General features: G+C 41.7%; 2 protein-coding genes across 17 annotated transcripts in view; both read left to right on the top strand.

The window, feature by feature from the left end:
* The window catches only part of numb (NUMB endocytic adaptor protein), a 36,559-nt gene extending 23,192 nt beyond the window's left edge, over positions 1 to 13,367 (top strand). Inside the window, exons 3-12 of one of the 14 annotated variants that reach the window (XM_026339198.1) lie at positions 1,501 to 1,575; positions 6,653 to 6,685; positions 6,796 to 6,831; positions 7,412 to 7,486; positions 8,361 to 8,501; positions 8,662 to 8,866; positions 9,031 to 9,366; positions 9,502 to 9,645; positions 10,317 to 10,469; positions 11,108 to 13,367. In XM_026339198.1, the coding sequence (XP_026194983.1) occupies positions 1,501 to 1,575; positions 6,653 to 6,685; positions 6,796 to 6,831; positions 7,412 to 7,486; positions 8,361 to 8,501; positions 8,662 to 8,866; positions 9,031 to 9,366; positions 9,502 to 9,645; positions 10,317 to 10,469; positions 11,108 to 11,862 (1,953 nt within the window). In that variant the 3' untranslated portion in view covers positions 11,863 to 13,367. The other 13 variants (XM_026339200.1, XM_026339205.1, XM_026339206.1 and 10 more) reach the window with 13 other exon arrangements.
* A 394-nt stretch (positions 13,368 to 13,761) lies between these two features.
* Positions 13,762 to 21,131, top strand: exd2 (exonuclease 3'-5' domain containing 2). 3 transcript variants are annotated; one of them, XM_026340223.1, is made up of 10 exons: positions 13,762 to 13,871; positions 15,338 to 15,409; positions 15,500 to 15,939; positions 16,291 to 16,547; positions 16,684 to 16,810; positions 17,356 to 17,666; positions 17,962 to 18,068; positions 18,652 to 18,787; positions 19,182 to 19,550; positions 19,677 to 21,131. In XM_026340223.1, the coding sequence occupies exons 3-10, from the start codon at positions 15,544 to 15,546 to the stop codon at positions 19,891 to 19,893; spliced, it is 1,920 nt and encodes a 639-aa protein (XP_026196008.1). In that variant the 5' UTR covers positions 13,762 to 13,871; positions 15,338 to 15,409; positions 15,500 to 15,543; the 3' UTR covers positions 19,894 to 21,131. The 3 variants fall into 3 exon arrangements, with proteins under 3 accessions (XP_026196008.1, XP_026196010.1, XP_026196009.1); XM_026340225.1 differs by having other exon boundaries at positions 15,500 to 15,924; XM_026340224.1 differs by lacking the exon at positions 13,762 to 13,871 and adding an exon at positions 13,878 to 14,043.
* Positions 21,132 to 21,175: the final 44 nt, after the last annotated feature.

The raw sequence follows: 21,175 nt of genomic DNA on the forward strand, positions 1-21,175 counted from the left end.
ATTTTTTGTGTGTGTTCAGTGTGTGTTTACTGTTTATAAGCATGTGTACACATGTGTATTGTAACACACCAACAGTGTGACTCACAGCTGTGGCGTCACACTCTCAGAATAGCAGGTCCAGAGGGTGGGGGTGACAGACGTGGGTCAGCGTCAGTCGCTGTGCATGTATCTGTAAGGAAAGGGTAAGGACTTCCTCTCCCGTCCTGCACGCACAATGGCTTCTTGGGCGGTCAGGGATGTTGCTGGAGTGACACAAAGCAGGGTGTGATGCTGCTTCAGGTCAAGGAAGAAGAAGGGAGGGAGGTTCAAGCTGGAAGGAAGCTTTTTCTGTTCATCCTGTCACTTTCAGTGAGTCGTTAAACTCATTGTTGTTGGATTTCAACATCATTATTAAATGAACAGGAATTCCCCCAGGGAACAAACATATGGTGTTATTTATAATTTTTTGCAATTCCAGTTCTGAGTATGATGGATAGTTTTGGATGAATTAGTTGCTGAGTGCTGGTCGTAACACATACAGTACCTCAGTCATTAAATATGTGGCATATACATCTTACCTGAAGAAGAGAGAACTTGGACTTGTCTGACTGCAGAACACACGTTTCCACTGTCTTTCTGGGATTTCCCCAGTGTCCCTGAAACTTTTCACAATATTATGTACTGTATTGTTCTGTAATTCTTTGCAGTCTTGTACTATAGGTATATTTTTTAGCTGATTGACAGTTCTCTAACAATGTTTTGGGGTGAGCCACGGCCTATTGTTACTTGCAGAGATTAAGCCTCAGGTGGATCCTCCTTTTATACCCAAATATGATACCCTCACCTGTTACTAATTAACCTGGTAATCTTTGAATGACATCAAAAACAGTTGTACTTGAGTATTTCATCAACTTTTGAGTTGTATTTTGTTGTTGATTTTAGTGACATCAGTTTTTGTTTGTGATCTTTTAGTAAGATATATGTACAATTCATACTATCAACATCAAGGTCAAAAGTTGCTGGAAGGTTTAGAAAGTCATTAAATGACGAAGCCATTAAATAGCCTGACCACAACTGTTTTGTTATTATGAGCCAAACAATATCTGAATGTCTGGCTTCCACTTCCACATGAACAGAAGTTGATTGGATATTGACTATGCTGAGTGTTTGATGAATGAGCGGTTTCTTTTTCTTGTGCTTTGCCTTCCTCACATAATGACACGCTGTTGCATTAAGTCTCTTGGTCAGTGATATTTCTCAGGATCAGTTTCTTTTCCCAGTGGACAGTAATAACGGTCAACTAGGGAGGAATTAAACTGCGATTGACCTCAAAATGGTAATTAATTAGTAGTATAAATCACCAGGGGATATTAGACTATCTGGACCCTTAAATTAAATACCCACTCTTCTTCAAAGTTTATTATTGTAGCTTTACTTAAACATTATCAGAGACAGCCAAAGGGAAGCCTTGTCACAGTATTACTAATACTCTCTCTATTTCTGTCTGTGCCTACCTTGCAGTACCTGGGTCATGTAGAAGTGGAAGAGTCCAGAGGGATGCACATCTGTGAAGATGCAGTGAAGCGACTGAAGACGGTAGGTTATACTAGAAAACCTCTCTTTTCTTCTTCTTTCAGGAATGAGGCTGCTAAGCACCAGACATCCTACTTCCATTTACTCTGTTCTTTCACTTATCTTTTCCTCCAATAACTTCCTTCTCTATGACACCAACATCCTCCTGACTTATTCTAACATTTATTTTGTGGCAGCCCTGTTTCTTTTTCCGTCAGTATGCATTTTGCCTCTCTCCATCAGTGTTTATTCCTTCTTAGTTTTCTCTACATAGTGACTGAGTGTTGCCGATTGTTACCATTTGTCAGTGAGGGTCTCCACCCAGCATGACCTTCAGACAACCTCAAGGGGTGTCAGGGTCTGTTCTGAGCTTCTGTTATTCTCCCTGTAAACTGTCTCTGCTGGAGCAGATAGGCTGGTGTCTACTTCCTGATGCAGTAGATTCTGGCAGAGTTGCGTAAAAAGAACAAATTCCAGTTTGGGGAGCTGGGGAGGGGAAGGGGGAAAGCAAGTGGAGCAATTACTCTTCCATTTTGTTTGCCAAGGCCCCACCCAGTTCTTAGACTTCTGTGGGTAAATGAGCCTGATTCAGTCAGAGCCAAACCTGAGTCGGCAGGTCTGTGCATGGGGTCTGACTCTGTATGCTTTGTCTGTTGAGGAGAAAAAAAATCAGATTTGGTCTCAGCAAGGGTTACAAAACACATGCTTGAAGTGACTGTATTTATCTTTCAGTTTCCAAGTAAGATGAGTAAGACTAATTGAGAATTCACATTTCCCCTGTTATCAGTGCCTGTTCTATATTTGCCACGTAAAACAGTGTGAAGGGATCTTTTAGTCATATTGTGCATGTACAACTCAGTTTGCTGTTGAAGATTTACTTCAGCTGTGAGATCCATTTGTTAGTACGATTTACTGAAAAACCTAGTTAGGAATGGTGTCACATTCTATTGGTTCAATTTATTGGACACTTAAATTTTCATACTAGTTAAAATCGAGTGGGATAATAAACAGAAGCTATATAACACAAGAGAGAACACACAGCCTCGCATTTATGCAGTAGCAGGATCCTTCACACATCAGCACATATGCTGGTGTGAAAAACAGTGCCATACATGCATACATAAATAGCACTATGTTTATATACATTACTTAGAGTATATTTACACACACTTATACATGCACATTCATTGCAACATGTGTCTATATGAATTTATGCATTATTTAAATAATCTCACAATATGGCACAGCACATATTTGTATTATGACACACAACACACACACACACAGCTGAAACACACCGTCTGACAGGTCTCACAGGCAAATAATGTGTTCACACAGAAACACACAGAATAAAGTGCAGCCAGACAGATACATACACAATCACAAACATGCATATTCCTACATTGAATAAACACAACTTGAACACACACGAACACACACACACACACACACACACACACACACACACACACACACACACACACACACTGGCTTAGTAAAGACACACAGCAGTACATTCACACTGATGCTTGATGAGGTCACATGGCGTACACAGAGCCTGAGGCTGTGCAGTCTTATTGAGTTACAGTCATTTTAACAAGGCGGACAAAATGGAGCCAACTCAAAAGGAGAGACGGGTACTTCTGCCTTGTGTCCTCCTGCAGGCCACAACTATCTGACCGACCTCAACCTAGTGACATTTCCTCCTCTCTTGCTTCTCAACTGTTATTCTCCCTCGTTTCCTCATTACCCACAGGTCTCATTTGTAAGATTTTACTAATCTGCGTTTATAAACACGGTGAGAAAATTAACTCCAGCGTCCTTCAAAATATGAGTCAGCCTGGTATCATTTCAAGTTCTTCTCATACAGATTTTCCATAAAAAAACAACAAATGATGAGTGATGTCACTGCCATTGTTACGCTCCTGCTAACTGGTTTCATCATGTCCTGGCTTTGACATAGCAGTTTACCTGTGTGCCTGAGAGTCGTGACTTACAGGAAATGCCAATGTCGGTGCTGTGTTCCAAGATGGTGCTCATTCATTCTAATGAATAGAGCTGCACATATTCTCTTCAAGATTTGTGTCTATCTGCAGTCCCCTACACACTTCCTGCTGGCCTCCTTCCATATCCCATAAAAATGATGCCATGACACAGGAGAAGGAAAAGTTTTACAAATACTAAATCTTCATGTTTTAAAAATTCATAATACAAGATTATTAATATTCACTAACAGCCTACAGAAGCTGAGCAGCGAAGCAAAAAAACAAAAAAACACTTCAATTTACCCTTAATTTCCACCACTCTTCATTTCTTTTTCTTTTACCGTTAGTTTGTTACTGAAGCGAAGTAGTGAAGTGAGTTTTACAGACATCTTTTGTTATAATGAGTGAATGAGTTTATGGGAATAAGGGAGCTGGGGAATTGACAGCAAGTCTGTCTCTGCCTCTAACATAGTTATCCATGTCAGAGCTAGATTGTCCAGATCAGACCAGGGCCACCCTCCTTTAAAGAGATCTACAATTAGCGAGGCCCTTATAGATCCTAGTTTATCCTCCCTGACTCTTCAATAAGCCAACTGTTGCCAGGCAACGAATACAGTCTCTAGCAGTGAGAATTGAGAATGTGAGTTAATGCTACTCACCAGTAGACTCTATTTCCAGGAACTAATAACTAAACTGTTCAGGAAGCAGACCCACATTTGCAGGCTTTTAATATCTGATGTGGGCTGACGAGTGGATGCTGTTTCTGGAAAATGAGCAAAAAATTACCCAACAGCAGCCCCAAGACCAACACAATCTGACAGCAAAAGGACAACAGAGATGAAGTACAACAGTGAGTGGATGCTTTTTGATGCATGAGTCGAAAAAACATGGAAACAAATTGAAATAAATGTGTTTATCTCTCCCTGTGGGTGCCCTGTGCTGAGGGGTGGATGCTGGTGGGTACCTGTCAGTCGACAGCCGTGTCTCTGAGCTGACGCCATTGTATCCCCACCAGCCTTTGGGCCGATAATGAGTTTTCTCACAGCTCTGCGACCCGTGACACCGAGGGGACAATAGGGGTGGATGAGAGAGGAGGCTGCACTGCAGCACCATCAACCTCCAAGCTGCCCTTTTGCATCATTGTGACATCACTTCCTGCTGCTGCTGTTGTCTGCTGGCCAAGGCAATGGGAATGTTTTTGCCATTACTCAAAGCTCATAGTGACTTGGGTCCTTTCCCAGAGGAGATGGGTGGGGCACTCCACCAGTTAAAAGAATTAAAATTCTATGTTGACATCAACACCCAGTGGCTTCAGGGTGCATCAGTGACAGACAGTATATACAACATACCACAGAGTCACAGTGAAATCTCAGTGTAACATGGTTTGAAAATCTGCCAGTCCTGCTCCTGGATGATTGGTTGGATCAGAAATTTTGACCAGGTTTCATGTAGCGTGAGCAGCTCCATGGTCGGTCCATTTCCATGGCTACTTTCAAAATTTCTGTCATACACAGGAGCGGTTTATTTTAGATGTAATTAAAAATGGCTGTGGATGTTGGAGAAGGAGAAGGGCCGATTAAAACATGTTGCACGAGTTAAGACATTGTGTTTGCCTGATTTAAAACGCACACTAGGAGTGTGCTCTTTATGCAAATGATCTCCTTCCTACAATTCCCTGCTGGGTGGTGGTTTTAGACTACCTGTCAGATAAAGTAACATCTCTGTTTTGCGGTGGAGATTTGTCACATTTATAAATGTTGTAAGTTGTGAGTTACACAAATTAGGCGTGCAACAGATGTTACACAAGATGTCTGATTCGTTATTGCACATCCTGTGGGTGTTACAGTAAGCCAGCAGTTAGTTGTAAAAGATTTTGGTTGTGTATTAATAAAAAGTCAAGTAAGCATGAAAACATTTCATCAACAGAGAAACAACGCTTGTTGGCGACAATGAATGATTCCTGGTTCAGTTTTCTAATTTTTGCCGTGTTGGCTTGACCTTGATCTTCTAAAACTCAGCTCTCCTTTCTGCCCACCAATCTTTTCCCTTATGTAGTTTCATCACAATTCATACACTGAATACCTGAATATTGTATTACCTTTCTGTCGGTGTTATAAGTTTTTTTTGTCTTTTTAAGCAGGTTTTTATTGCAGAGAAATGCCTTCAAATCCCTCTCCCCCCACACTGCCCTCCCATTCTAGTTTTGATATCCCCATAGAGATTTCTCCCTTAACCATAACTTACTAACACTAGCTACGCAGCCTCCGTCATCATCTGCATGTCTTTATGGTTCTCACAAACACGCATACACTAACAAATGCTTAGCTCATTTCAAATGAATCTCCAGTGCTGGTTAACACGTTAAATCATGCATTAACACAGTGCTCGGAGTGCCGTCTCCACCGTGGCTGTGTACCAGGAGCAGAGTGGCACTCCTTTTCACAGCTTATGGGGAGGAGAGCACTTCTCAGTCGGGGAAAAAGGGAGGATTAAGACTATGTTGGGTCTGGTTGTGGTTTCTTTGTGGTTGTAGCGGCCTAAACTTGACCTCTAACTCTGACTGACTGGGTAATACTAACAGGCCTGACTCAGAGGCTAAACAGCTGTCTGTGGGAACCTGTTTCTGTCTGCTAAACAACCATGGAAAGACCACGTCTTGGTCTAGAAATCAGAGGAGAAAAAATAAAATGGGCTCCACAGACCCATACCTGGAGTTTTACTATCTTTATATCAGCTGTCCAGGCAGCTTGATATGCTGCCTTAACTGTGGGAAGAACCTAGGGGTGTCATTTCTTGGGCTCTGGTGTTACAGTTGATGATATGGTTTCAATCTTTCAGTGTGGTAGTACTAACATCATAAAGACAATAACAACCACAGTATAACCCATCAAAACGCCTGTCGGTATGAAATCATGTGGACCTACCTGATCCATTCCTTCACTCATAACCCAACTTACACTTCACCAATAAAAAAAAAGGACCCCAAAATCAAATCCCTCCCTGTGGGCTCCAGACAATTTTTAAACTTCGTAGGTAACATTTTCATACCTTGTTCCTCCCCCCCATTTCCTCCATCTCTCTCACCCACCCTCTTCTTTTACCACATCCACTTCCAGGACAGGAAATTCTTCAAAGGATTCTTTGCAAAAGTAAGTTATTGCTTTGTGTGCTTTGAGTGTGTTTCTTTTTTTATTATTAGCATAATTATTATTTTTTTCCTCCTCCCTCATAACACTTCACCCTTTGATCACGTCTGAAGGCTGGGAGAAACAAACATGCACACACTCACACACAGGTTAGAAATCTGTCTGGAGAGAGACAAACACAATGATGCATGTGTCTGTGAACAGGTGGGGTGGTTTAGGTTGGGGCAGGGCACTGTTTTGTGTGTGTGTGTGTGTGTTTTATATTAATAGGCGTGCCTTCTCTTCCTTCAGCCCTTCTTCCATGAACCAAGAATGGAACAATGAACAGTTTGTGTGAATGGATCCTAATGATTCCTTTTGTGCACACAAATATTTTATTGTTGTTATTCTAACTAAAGGGGACACCACTGTCGACTGCATCAGTGCACCAAATCTCATACCTTTCTTCTTCTTTCTTTTATTAAATTTTGGGTACTTGTGAATGACAGAACACTCAAAACCAGTCTCTTTCTTATCTGACACCTTCTCTTTATTCGCAGGTGTGCTTTCTCTGTCTGTGTGTGTGTGTGTGTGCGTGTGTGTGTGTGTATTTTGACTGATTTTTATTTTTTTTATTAATAGGTACTAAGGATTGGTACAAAGGGAAGTGATCTTATGGGATATGGAAATGCTGGAAAACCTTCTTTGTTTCGTAACTTAACTCTTTCCTGTCCTTGTGTTTGTTTGCAGGCTGGGAAGAAGGCAGTGCGAGCCGTGTTGTGGGTTTCTGCAGATGGGCTTCGAGTTGTAGACGACAAAACAAAGGTAAACAGTCCCCTCGGTCCTCTATCATAGGGTTGATCTGAATGAGCTGCCAGAGGAAGTACACGTGTCCTTAGCAGCTTTGAAGGCGGAAGCTGCAGAAGTTAATAATGGCTGTTGAGCAACTATACTTACAGTCTAGTGACCTCCACAAGGACTTCTTTGAAAATATGTACTCAGTGCACCTGCGGGTGATAATAGGTTTTAAGTAAACAGTATCACATTAAATATTATATTGACACCTGCTGGACAGCCCTGGTACTGCATCACACATTGATTTTACTTTTTCTTTTGACTGGTCACAGCACCTACGCACTACAAGTGAACTGACTTCATGGTTTGTCTGAAGCTATCATAACAAGCATGTTAACATTTCATTTTAACAACTGGTTGTGAAAAAAACACCAAAGAACATTAAAAAGCGTTCAGCAATACCATTTAGTTTTTCGGCTATCTTTAATTATTGTTTTTGAATGTATTGGTATTTTGTAGAGATCATTAGTTAATTTTGCTAACATGGATAGTTAGCCATTAATTTTGTTTTACAAAATGTTAGACTCTGAGTGCAGTTGTGTACTTGAAATTGCCAGTCTTTTCCACCACAAAAAGCTTTAACTGGCTTAAAGCAAGCTGTTATTAAAGCACTGTTGCATTTACCTTTTCCACTATCATTCTGTGTTGCAGGAAAATAGTGCCATTACTTTCTCTTGTAAATGTAGTTCACTTCAGTCTTATTTGAGAACCCTTATTTCCAGGCCTTCTCCGTCAAGTACTGCTCACTATACAGTCATTCAGCACGCATTTTGAATTGACTTGTGTGAGAGTCACTTAACCCTGATCTTAGTTTTTAAGCATGTGATAATGAATCTATTTGCAGGACCTGATTCTGGACCAGACAATAGAGAAGGTGTCATTCTGTGCTCCGGACAGGAACTTTGAGAGGGCGTTTTCGTACATCTGCAGGGATGGTACCACGCGACGCTGGATCTGCCACTGTTTTATGGCCATCAAAGACTCAGTAAGAAATCATTCTGCAGCATCACTACTAGGGATGTGACAATACATAAATTAAACATTTCTTTCCAATAAAATAAACCAAAAAATGTTGTGGCAGCCTTTAAAAAGATGTGCTCCAATTGGAGTTGAAATCCATTGTAAACCATATTGTATCTGTGCAGGGAGAGCGTCTCAGTCATGCGGTTGGTTGTGCATTCGCCGCCTGTCTGGAACGAAAACAGAAACGGGAGAAGGAGTGTGGAGTCACGGCAACCTTTGACGCCAACAGAACCACTTTCACTCGTGAGGGCTCATTTCGTGTTACTACAGCGACAGAGGCGGCAGAGCGGGAGGAAGTCATGAGGCAGCTACAGGATTCTAAAAAAGGTTTGTATTTGTTTTAACCTCCACACTAGTTAAGAAAGGATTTTTATTTATAATCCCTCTTCCAGCTATGTTATAGTCTTATTTGTTTGGCTTATGTTTTATAAAAAGATCTGTTCGTTTTGGTAAGAAACTTCCATTGGGGTTTATTTGGACTTTCTTTGCAGCTGGAGTATTATTGTCCGACTGCTGCCCTTTTCTTACAGCAGAGACAGATGTGAAGGTTGCTGGGAACACCACCAGTGGGACAAACTCCTCAGCACAACAGACAGGAGGCTCCCCATCACCCTCGTCCTCCCCGCCTCTCTCAGTGTCCACCCTGGGACCTCAGGCGATACCGCGCAGACATGCACCGGCCGAGGCTCTCGCCAGGCAGGGCTCCTTCAGAGGGTTCCCGGCACTCAGTCAAAAGACATCTCCCTTCAAGCGACAGCTGTCACTGCGCATGAATGAGCTGCCTTCCACCATGCAGCGCAAGTCTGACTTCCCCATCAAAAACACAGGTGAGTCTGGCATCCCGTATAGCTGTCCCTGTCCTCGCATGAGCTTAAAATACAACTGTTATTTGCAAGGATGCACCTATCAGTGATATTGTTTGTGGTAGTTACACTAACTTTTCTGTGGTGTTCTACATCCAGTCCCAGAGGTAGAAGGAGAAAGCGATAGCATCAGTTCGTTATGCACTCAAATCACCACAGCATTCAGCGCACCCCCAGAGGACCCCTTTTCCTCAGCTCCAATGACTAAGCCAGTGTCATCCCCACAATCTCCAGTAGCACCAGGTAAAAGCTTTTCATCAGTCTTTAATAGTTAATGTTTAAATGGAAATCCACACTGTCAACGATTCACTTGATGGGTTCTGTGTTCTCATACAGACGCTGTTTGACTCTGTGTTGTGCCCTGAATTTTATAGATCTATTGTTGTTCTGCTATGGTTATTAGTCAGGAAGGGGTTGTCATGTAGCACTAATTAGAACTGAAAATGACTCAAACTGCAGCTTGTTTCCTTTTGCTTTTTGTGGTTATTAAACAAAAGTTTATAGACTATAAATGTAATCGGCTTACCATCTATTCCAACCAAACTGCCACAGTCAGTAGTTAAAAGAGGAAGCAAACATTAATAGACCGGTTGTTCACTGCACATGACTGGCAAAAATGATCTATGGCCCGCTTTTTTGGGCACCAGTCTCTTTTACGGCCTACATTTCTGCTGAATTTCCTGTTAATTCAGTTCTATAGGAACTGAATAGTCTTGCAGTGACTTGATGTTTATGTTGCATGCAAGTTAAATATTAAAATGTGTGCCTGCTCACAGTTTGTCGTAAGTACGTTTTTATATGTGTGATCACTGCATGTTAGGACTGCTAATTAACTGCACTGTAAGATTTTGCATGTCTGACTAAAGACACACAAGCTTGCTTGTACTAGCTTTTGTTTTTATTACCTGCTGTAGTGAACGGCACCACTCCTGCCTTCTCTGCTGCTGCTGCTGCTGCTGCTGTTGCTGCTTCTGCTAACCCCCCAGTCCTGCCCCCTGCTCTGCCTGCACGAGAAACTAACCCCTGGGCTAAGACTCCAGCAGGGGCCCCGGCCTCAGCACAGCCAGGTAAGCAGCTTTTCAGTGAGTTTCAATTGGAAACTTTGCACTGAGATATAGAAAGGAACATTACAGCAGGCCTCCTTTCTAAGTAAGTGCAAAGATAAAGTTCCTCTTATCAAACTAGACAGCACGTTGTTGGTCCCACTCAGTGTCAGAATCACTTAGAGGGTGGGAGAGGCAATATTGCATGAGGTGGAAGCAGCAGGTGCTTGCTGCAAACAACATATTGTTAGTCATTGTAGTTTGTTTTGTTAATTTGGCTCACTTATTGGCACAGGCAGCAGTTGGAGCTGCAGCAGTGGGTGACACAGAGCTTATTTGTGCAATTAAAGTAAATCCTTTGTCTGATTGCTGCAATTTGGGTGTAAATTAGTCCTCCTTCCAGGAGTCAAATCAAAGCGCACAGACATGTTACACATCTTTTGAGATTCAGTGTAACTTACACTTCTAAAGGATGATTTCTGATGTTCAATGTGAGTATTTTGCTTCTAAATTGTAGAAAAATGTTTGTTTTAACTATAGAACTTTAAGATCTCTTCACTATCAGAATAGACTTTATCAGCAGGATAATTGCCTCTAGTTCTTTGTGTTAAATGTTTATTTACTCTTTTTTTTTTCCTTATCTGTGTGCTCTCTGACAACAGGAAGTGACTGGTCAACACCTACTCCAGTCATAGTAGTTGCCCCAACATCCTCCCCAGCCATGCCCTCTCACAAGCGCACACCATCAGAAGCAGACCGGTGGTTGGAAGAAGTTACCAAGTCTGTCCGAGCCCCGCAGCCAACTCCAGTCATGGCATCAGCCACGCCCCCAACCCAACCCTTCCCTGCCCCTGTGCCGATGCCTGTGGCGCCTCTTCCCTCTGTTGCCCCAGTGGCCTTCATGCCCTCTCTGCCCCCTGCTGTGCCCATGTTGCCCCCTCGCCAGCCTGCCTTTCATGCTCAGGCTCCAGCCTCCTACCCAATGGCCAATGGATTGCCATTCCCTCATCCCAGTGTGCCAGTGGTAGGCATCACTCCTTCGCAGATGGTGGCTAATGTGTTCGGTTCAGCAACACAGCCCCAGTCGTTCCCTGTCCCTGCCTCTACAACACCCCAACACGAAGCTCAGGCTGTTGCCAACATCAGCCCTTTCATGAAACCCCCACAGCCCACTGCTATGAACCCAGCTCACCTCCAGCCTTCCAATGGTAGTGTGACCTTTAATGGGGCAGACAACTGGGCCACTCCATCCCAGCTAGCTACATCCTCCCCAGCCAATCAGCCACCCCAGCAGCAGGAAGATGCCTTTGAGGCCCAGTGGGCAGCTTTGGAGAGCCGCTCGCGCCAGCGCACAACACCCTCCCCTACAAATCCCTTCTCTACTGAGCTGCACAAGACCTTTGAGATTCAGCTCTGAGGACAGTGTTTGAGATGAGAAAGTACTGGACAATATCAAGGTGATTGAGGAGGTGGAAAATTGACTACAGAAGAGAGGGGAATCTCCTCTTGCCTCTCTTAATCTCCGTTTCAGTGGACAAGCTCAGCAGGGCAGAAAAGAATTGTGCGATATTTGAGAGGAATGGAACAATCAACAGGGAGCAGAACTCTGCGTGGCGGTGAGGGGAGAAAAAACATAACAGGTTGCTGTTCACAAGGGTGCAGCCCCCCAGGCATTTCATTACCATTGTCTGTATTGTTTTGTTTGTATTGTGGAGCGCAAGGTCATCATAACCCTGTGGAATATCTGTGCCGAGCCACACCCAGCCCCCTGTCACCTCTCTACCGCTCATCCAGTTGTGGTGGCTCCCACCATCTGCCCTCATTCGCTCAGTCCAGCTCCCGGCGCCCCCTGTTGACATGGCGAGACCTCCCTCACCTGGCAGAGGAACTGCAGCACTGAGAGAACTCAGCTTCCAGGAGAGAAGTTGTCATTAATAATTTCCCAATCAGAAGAATAGAGTGAGACAATGCCAAAATCTTTATTTTTATGCATTAAGTATATTTTAAATAGCTTTGGAATTTAACAGAAGAGTTGTAAGTAATCTTGCCAAAGGCACAGGCTAGCTAAAATAAGACGAGTTTATGTTCATATTCATGAAATTACCGTATATATTATACATAAAATAAATAAATATATATATATATATAAAGAATCTATACTGTACACACAGATCACAGCAGTGCTAATTTTTAATGTGATGTAAAGAGATTTTGTGAAGGGACAGCTGCTTTACTTTTGTGTTTTGTTTTTTTATGTTTTTATTTTTATTTTATTCTTTATTGTCGTCTATGCATTCTGTGATTGGATGCAGAACATCTCACTGTAAATAGGGTTATCATTGCAGCAACAATCAATGTGGACCTAGCAATGGTGGTGGTGCCCAAATGGTTGCCTCTATTACCTGTGCTCAGTTTTTCCTAGTTCAGTACACATCAGTACTTAACATTTTACTTATTCTGTCTTCATTGTCATTTTTTGTGTGTGCGTGGTAACGATTCTGTTTTTTATTTAAAACAATAGGATGTGTCATCTCCTGTGTTTTTTTTTTTTAAGTAATTAATGTCTAAATTTTTACTTTGCACAAGCACTAAAGTAGATGATTTGACCTCACAGATGACCTTGATCGACATGGGTGAGTCAGTTGTGGTGCTGCAGTAACTGAGACGCCGCATGCTGACCTGCCGTGACCTCCGTTAGCCCGTCGTGGTTCTGACGGTCAACAGAAAACTACAGGGAGATAAAACGGTTTCATCTCTCACTGTCTGATTTCTCTCTGTCATGTTTTTATTTTTTTAAATCAAACCTGTGAATATAATCTATTCTCTGATCTATTTTTCCATTTTGTAATTATTTCATTTCTTTATTCCACTTCTTTGGAGACATACTGAAGCTGAAAGATTGAATAAATTGATGGTGGTAGAGGAAAATGTGGCCTGGTCTTCAGTGAATACTGATGTTTTGTGCACAGATTGAGTGAAATTTGTTGTGGAACAAGCTGAAATGTGTTGGTTAATTGGTTGACGAAATTGCTGAGTAAATACAGTAGTTTATAACATTTCATAGACTAAACAATCCAATAGAAAACTGTTGGTGGATTTGAGTCATTATTAAAATCAATGGTGAGTTACAACCTTAGAAGCACATAATGCAAAATACACTAAACCCTGTGATGGGAAGTAATTAAGTATATTTACTTAATTACTGTTTATAGTGATTAAAACATTATAAAATCTCACCTGTAGTTTTCCAGTTGCACCAACAGTCTGCTGTGGTGTTGGTCCATCTCTCCACCAGGCGGTGCTGGCTGCAGAGAGAGACCCGGTGCAGCAGCGTCGTTATAAATACTGGCCGGAAGATGTGGATTACTTCAGCAAAGACAAGTGTACATGTGTGAAACTGGAGTTGTGTTGGTTAATAACCTAAAGGTAAGATCCAGAAAACACCTATCAGTGCACAAAAGTGCTGCTGAGCTGTTGTGCAATCACAACTCAGTCTGAGGAGGGCTGCAGCCCCTCCACGGTTGGTGTTGGGGGTTTATGTTGGGTTGTGACTGATTGTGGGGTGAGGTGAAGCATCTCAGTGGACTTTTAGGTTACGGTAAGAGAAATTTAATATAGACTGGAAAGAGACACAGCACAGTCTCCACAAGCAAACCAGTTAACGACTGAGCTAGCTAGCTAATTAGTTAACGCTAGTCAGTTAGCCGTGTAGTTATCGCTGCTAACGTCGGTCTAACTTCGATTTAACGAGAAGCTAGCTGATCGGGAGCCTTACAATAAACTAATGATGGGCAGTCATTGTGTTATTTGAAGGAAATCGTTGCCGATTTGTTGTTATTGTTGCTGTTATGACGCTAACGTAGCCGTCAGTGTTAGCAGAAGTTGTACAAGCTGCTAACTAGCTAGCATTACGTTTTAGTTTAACGTTAAAGCCTAAATCGCAGCAAAAGCAAGAGTTTGCTGCCTCGTATAAACTCACACAGACACAGAATTTATGGAGTTGAAAAGTCGTTTCAGTTAACCCAACATTAAAAGTGTGGAGCGGATAACTCGGCTCCTGTTTTTATCTAACGTTAGTGAACTACTGTTGCTGAAACCAACATTAGCAAGTTAGCAAGTTAGCAATTTAGTTCAACAACAGTCTGTGTCCATGTAGTTAGTTGTGTGACCCAACTGTCAGCAGAGGCTCTGAAAACATTTTATTATCCTGTACTTTGGTATTTGTTCACACAGACTGTTTCATACTGCCCAGCAGCTACCCTCTCTTTTCAGTCTGGCTTGTTTTGATACCTGTTGTACAAGAGTTATATCTTCAAACAGACACAATACAGACAGCTGAGAAGGTCCATGTACACCTGCAAGTGGTCTCACTAATGTGCATCCCCACATCCAGTCCAGGAAGGGTTGTATTTCTCTTTAACACTTAAATGAACCTAAGTACACACATGCAGAGTGAGATGCAGTTTCAGAACTTAAAATAAAATAAATAAATAATCTTACTATATTTGAAGCAGTTTACTGTCCTGGTGTCCAAAAGTATTTAACATCTCACCAGAGTCGATTCTTTCTGTTTTGTAGTTTGAGCCTTTTTATATAAGTGTTTATAAATAAACTGCAGATGTGAAATGTGCAGTATATACTTTTCAATCCTATTTCAATCTAAAACTAAAGGTCACTTTTTTTATTGATGAGTCCAACAATTAGTTTGTCAGTTAATCATTCTGTAAAATAAACTCCAATATCTGTCATACAATATTTAATTTTAGATGTAACAGAGAACAAACAAAAATGGTGGTAGTTGAGTCTAAAACCAGCATTTGTGGCATTTTTGTCTTGATTTTTAAAAAGAAGATATTTGTAGCTGTCTATTTTTATTTTGTGTTTTGTTCCAGAGAGATGCAGTGCCTGTCCAGGTCACAGACACAGAGCCACATTTACATGGAATTCCACTGAAACAGTTATAGGTGAAAAATCACTTTTGTTTTATTTAAAAAGCTGTTTCAAACTTTCAGATCTGGTCATTGAAGACAAGTGCTTTTGTTTTTTGACTCTAGGTTTGCACTTTTCAGCCTTGATCTAAGATAACCACAAGTCAACAATGTCTCATCGAGGGCATTTAACTGCTGTTATAACCACAGTACTAGGGGCAACCTTAGGAGGGTTGCTCATATGGCGAATTTACAGAACAAGAAGGAAGAAGCTGCCTTTCATCCAGAAGGTGGTCGATCCCGTGGATGCTCCGTGTCCTGTGGAAAAGGAGTTGACATGCATCCAACCGCCACAGCTCATAGAGAAGGAACTCAAGGCTGTGGAGTGTCAGACCATAACACTACTCCCTGTTGTCCAGATACCATCTTGTGAACAGCTGCTGGGGGTGAAACCAGTGATGGTGAGCTCTGAACAAGAGTGGCAGCAGCTGTGGCCACTGCTGCAAAAGGAGCTGTCAGTCTTCCCTGTGTTGGGGCTTGACTGTGAATGGGTAAAGACCAAAGGCGTAAGAAATACCTTTTGCATGTTTCAGTATACAAAAAGGAAAAATCCACGCAGTTTTCAACAAAGACACTTAACATTCTCAAGTTTCCCCATGCCCCAAATCGTTGGTATTTGGACTGATGGTTAAATAAAGCATGCACTTGAAGATGTAGTAAAACTGAAGGAGTTTTACTACTGTTTTCCATGCATGGACAGCAATTCAGCAAAAATCTCAGCACATGCTACAGTATTTTATCCATTTTTTTATATTGGTAAAAACATCTGATGGGTGGACTTTTCCTTGAAAGTCCCTCCGGTTGCATTTTAAATGTGTCCCATCCTTATCTGACCTGGCTTCTGTTTCCTCTTGCAGGTATCTATGAAGGGTCGAGCCTCTGTGGTCTCCCTGTTACAGTTGGCTTCATACTCTGGTCTTTGTGTCTTGGTGAAGCTGCTGGCATTTCGAAATGACCAGCAGCAAGTACCACTCAGCTTAATTGAAGTACTCCGGGACCCCCATATTTTGAAAGTTGGCGTTGGTTGTTATGAAGATGGGAAGCGTCTGACACGTGACTATGGTCTGTCGCTGACGTGTACTGTTGACCTGCGCTACCTTGCTCTACGACAGAGGTACTATTTGACTGTTGCTGTTTGCTGACTGTGTTTTTAAAGAACATATGATTCAGCCCTCTTGCTTGTCTCACATTGTGAGAATGTATTATGAAATTTGCACCGTGATTATTTTCAATTCTGTGTTAATTTGCAGACAAGCGAAAGTGAATAATGGCCTCAGTCTGAAGTCGCTGGCAGCAGATCTGTTGAATGTGTCTCTAGATAAATCCCTGGAGCTGCGCTGCAGTGACTGGGAGGCAGATGAACTGACAATGGAGCAGGTGGCAATTTTATTGTTTTCATGCTCTTCACATTTTTAATATTTGTCATTTTTTGCACCTACCTAAAAAAAATAAATGCTGCATTTATTAAGAAATATCCAATCGCAGAGCTTAAATCCTTCATATGCGCTGCAAAACAGTGAGGGGAAAATGACAGTTAAAGAAATGGATTTACAGTTTTTACTGTAAAAAAAATTATTATTGGTCAATTTTTGGATACATTTGGACAAGGTGACATTTCTTCAGAACTGCAATGAAGTATTCTGAAATCAGGCAGCTGTAATTTGCACATGACTTGGTTATAGTATTATATTAGTAGAAGCATCTCAGACACATGGATAGTTGGGTCTGTTTTGTCAAACATGAGAAAAATACAATTTATCCGTAACAGTGTTGAAATATTTGAAAGTTGTGACCATAACATCATCCAGGAGACTATTTCTACATGAAGTAACATTGAGGAAATCATTAAAAGAACATTTAAAAGATGGGAATGGGGAAGTTGCTTACTTTTCCTGTAAATCTGTGCTGTCTGCTTCCTGTAGATAACTTATGCTGCCAGAGATGCCCAAATTTCCATCGCCCTCTTCCTCCATCTCCTCGGCTTTGGCTTTGAAGCTGGACCCGCCTCTTCCAGCGGGAGCTCCTACGCTGAGTTGGCTGCCTGCTGCCAGGGCCTGGTGGATGTGCCCTTCAGAGGCCGAGGAGATGGAGACGACAGAGCTGCTGATGGAGAGAGGAGGCGGAGAACGCGGAAACCAGCCATATATGAGAGCCCAGAGTCTGGAGATCAGCAAGTCCCAGACCCTCGAAAGAATAACAAGAGGAAACCACTGGGTGTGGGCTATTCTGCGAGGTGAGAATAGACGACACGCTATGAAAAGCCAAGAAACAGTTTGTCACAATATGTAAAATTGAGTTTTTATTTGCCTATAAAAAGTTCCATCACTAAGGGAGTCGGAAATATAACTAAATCCTAAATGCCAGTTCCTTACTGCATAATTTAATATTTAATTAAAAGGTTTTAGCATCTGTTACAGTTCAAATTTTATTTTGTTATTAATCAACCAATACAAATGTAGATTCAGATAAAAATAAAATAATGTTAAATAGGGTTGAAGACTTGATACATTTCCCTCTGATCATTACAGGAAGTCTCCTCTCTATGATAACTGCTTCCTCCATGCTCCAGATGGTCAGCCACTGTGTACCTGCGACAAGAAGAAAGCCAAATGGTACCTAGATAAAGGAATAGGAGGTACACTGGATCACTTCAATGTGTAAAAAATGTTTCCTACTTAAAGCTACAATATAAAACGTCTACCTTCTTTTCCTCACTGATTCAAGTGCAGTCTAACATATCTTCAGCCTTTGTTCGATTTCGATCTCCCTCAAACAGTGGGATGATCTGTATAATAAAACATCAGTAAAAGTTGTATACTTTAGCTTCTATTTATTGTTAATTCATTGTCTTGAGATGAGGAAATAACAATGTTGGTCCATTTGCACGGACCACTTGTGGCACTTGTGTATAATAGCCATAGGAAATCAGCATGTCAGCAGCTGCATTTCTCCATCTGTTAGTGCATGAGATGCATTCAGCTTTAGTGCTGCTGGAAACACAATAAAATCTCCTTTTTATGTGCTTGACTTAATACATGGAGTCATTGTAATTGAAGAAATGAGACGTCTTCATTTAGTAAAACAAAAATGTGTGTGTTACATGAGATGAACAATTAAGAAAAGCAGCTGGTCACATCTGGTGAAGACTGTTGATTCTCTCTGCTTTGGCTAATTAGAAATCTAGTAGCATCACTGCATTATCTCTGTTTCTGACCCAGTGCTTCAGAGTGAAGATCCCTTTGTAGTGAGGCTGCTGTTTGAGCCGTCAGGACGTCCTGACTCCCAGCAGGACTACTACCTCACTGCCAAAGAGAATCTCTGTGTAGTCTGTGGAAAAGCAGATTCCTACATCAGGTTTGACATGTTGAGCTTGATACTTACATTTTAATGCAGCTTTATCTATAATTGGATTATTTTCTGAAATTTGTCCATTTAGGAAAATGTGTTTCTATATTAGACGTATAAATAAATTAACTTTTTTTATTTTAGTTTTATTGTTTATTAATGACTAAATGTCATGATTTTTTTTGCAACTGACAGTCTGAATGAAGAGATTTCAAATAATATAAAACACTGAAAAGCACTTTAAAAGTAAGAAGTCATTTAGGTGTGAGGACTTCAGTTGCTGGGAGCACTGTAAACACTTTCACAGTAGGAGTCACGTTTTCTAACGTGGAGCATCTCATTATGGAGTGGTGTGTAATTACCAAAGTCAGATGTGAATAACTTATTTATTCTGCTCCCACAGGAAAAACATTGTGCCGCATGAGTACAGACGTCATTTTCCCACAGAGATGAAGGACCACAACTCACACGACATTCTGCTGCTCTGCACCAGCTGCCATGCCGCCTCCAATGTGCATGACGGCTTCCTGAAGCAGCAGCTGGCTGAAGAGTTTGCCGCCCCTCAGGGCTGCGAGGACGGAGTTCGCCTGCTGGAAGATTCAGACCGACGGCGGGTACGTTCAGCGGCTCGGGCTCTGCTCACAGCTGGTGACAGTCTGCCGGAGCAGCGGCGTCAGGAGCTGCAGGTTCTGATAAAAAACTTCCTCGACATGAACGAGAAGGAGGAGTTGACGGACGAAGTACTGCAGCAGGCTGCTGGTTTGGAGACGAGGTAAGTTTTGACTTTTCCTTGTCAGAACTAAACTAACAAAACACTTCCACTGTCTGATGTTACTTACTCAGGCTGTTCTTTGTACATAATCTGTAATCTGTACACAATCTCTTTTCTCCTCTGAAGGATTTTCAATGAGGCGTACGTGCCTCATGGCCTGAAGGTGGTGCAAGCTTATGCTGAGTACGGCCTCCGGGGCCTGATGGACCTGGAGCGTCGCTGGAGGCAGCACTTCCTCACTACCATGCAACCTCAACACCTCCCTCCTCTGTGGTCCATCGATCACAACCACAACAAGTTCCTCCGCAAATACGGAGTGGACCTGCCCATCAAACTCAACTGACTGTCCGATTCTGCAGAGCAGCTACAGACCAGGTCAGGAAATGTTTTCTCATTCAGTGGTCAAAGTTCTGGATGGATTTAAAACTTTCAAAGCCACTATGTAATTTTAAACGAGCCAGATCGCGTTATAGTGAGCGGATGAATGCACTGATCTACCAGCCGGGACCAAAGTGTTACCAGCATGTGGCGACTGTCAAGTCCCCACACTGGTGTTAATGAGGCCATGGGTGTGTGAGTGAAAACTCGATTTATGATGGATGGGAGATGATGATTCACTCTATTTTTGATGACGCGGTGGACCTGAGTGCCAGTGAGATGCTGCTAGATTGTCACCTGGACTCTGAGTGAACTTAACCAGAGACTTTTTCTAAACTAAATCTGAAAAACACTGACTTTGTCTTGTAATTGCACATGGACACTGCTTTTTTATTATGAATTATGTATAATTATTTATGAAAAGAATTAAGATAATGAAATACAAGAACCCAATTTAGAAAAAGCTGCTGTCTGCTCTTAATTTGCCCTAAAATATAACCCCCTGTCCCCCCAGCAGGTTAGCAGCTCATCAGCCTGAGAAGGAAAAAAATAGCTTTGCATAGAGAGGGTCATTTTAATATGACCTTAAATTATTTGGCACTCTCACACAATCTGTTTTGAGTCAGTAGACGAAGGATGAGTTTCCCATTAAGTCAAACTTCATCTTTTCCCTTGTTTCTTCTTATTAAAGAAGAGTTTGGTTTCAAGGAAAACTTGTTTTCTTCTGCAGCAAAAGACGATTTGAAGCAGAGTAGATTTGACTTGTTCAGTTGATCCTTTAAACTCCTGGTGTTTGTGTCCTGCTGCTGAATCTCCTCATGGTTGGGACATCTCCATGGCTCATGTTTTAATGTGCCTCTTAATCCCCAACCCGACTGGAGACTTGTCACAGCATCAGGACACGACCTCATTTCATGTAACAGCAGTTTCATTACGACGTCGTTCTTACAGAATCCAAACTGCACAGTAAGTAAGTAAAGGTGCCAACTCGGATGCAATTAGGAACATTTAAAATAAATTGATAAACCCTCCTTTGCAAGGCAGGTTTTCACATTTTGAACGTGATGAATTTATTTGCAATAGATGGAAATTTAAATTATGAAAACATCTGCTTTTGTCTTTGTATTTTTGTGACGTAAGCTCTGAAGCAGTTTTCCTAAATTGTGAATGAATCAAAGAAAATAAAAGTCATGTTTGTATTAATCTTGTTTAGTTTGTGAACATCTTTACATACAGCTCTTTAAAAA

Source organism: Anabas testudineus, chromosome 22 (assembly GCF_900324465.2).
Source record: "Anabas testudineus chromosome 22, fAnaTes1.2, whole genome shotgun sequence".
NCBI lineage: Eukaryota > Metazoa > Chordata > Actinopteri > Anabantiformes > Anabantidae > Anabas > Anabas testudineus.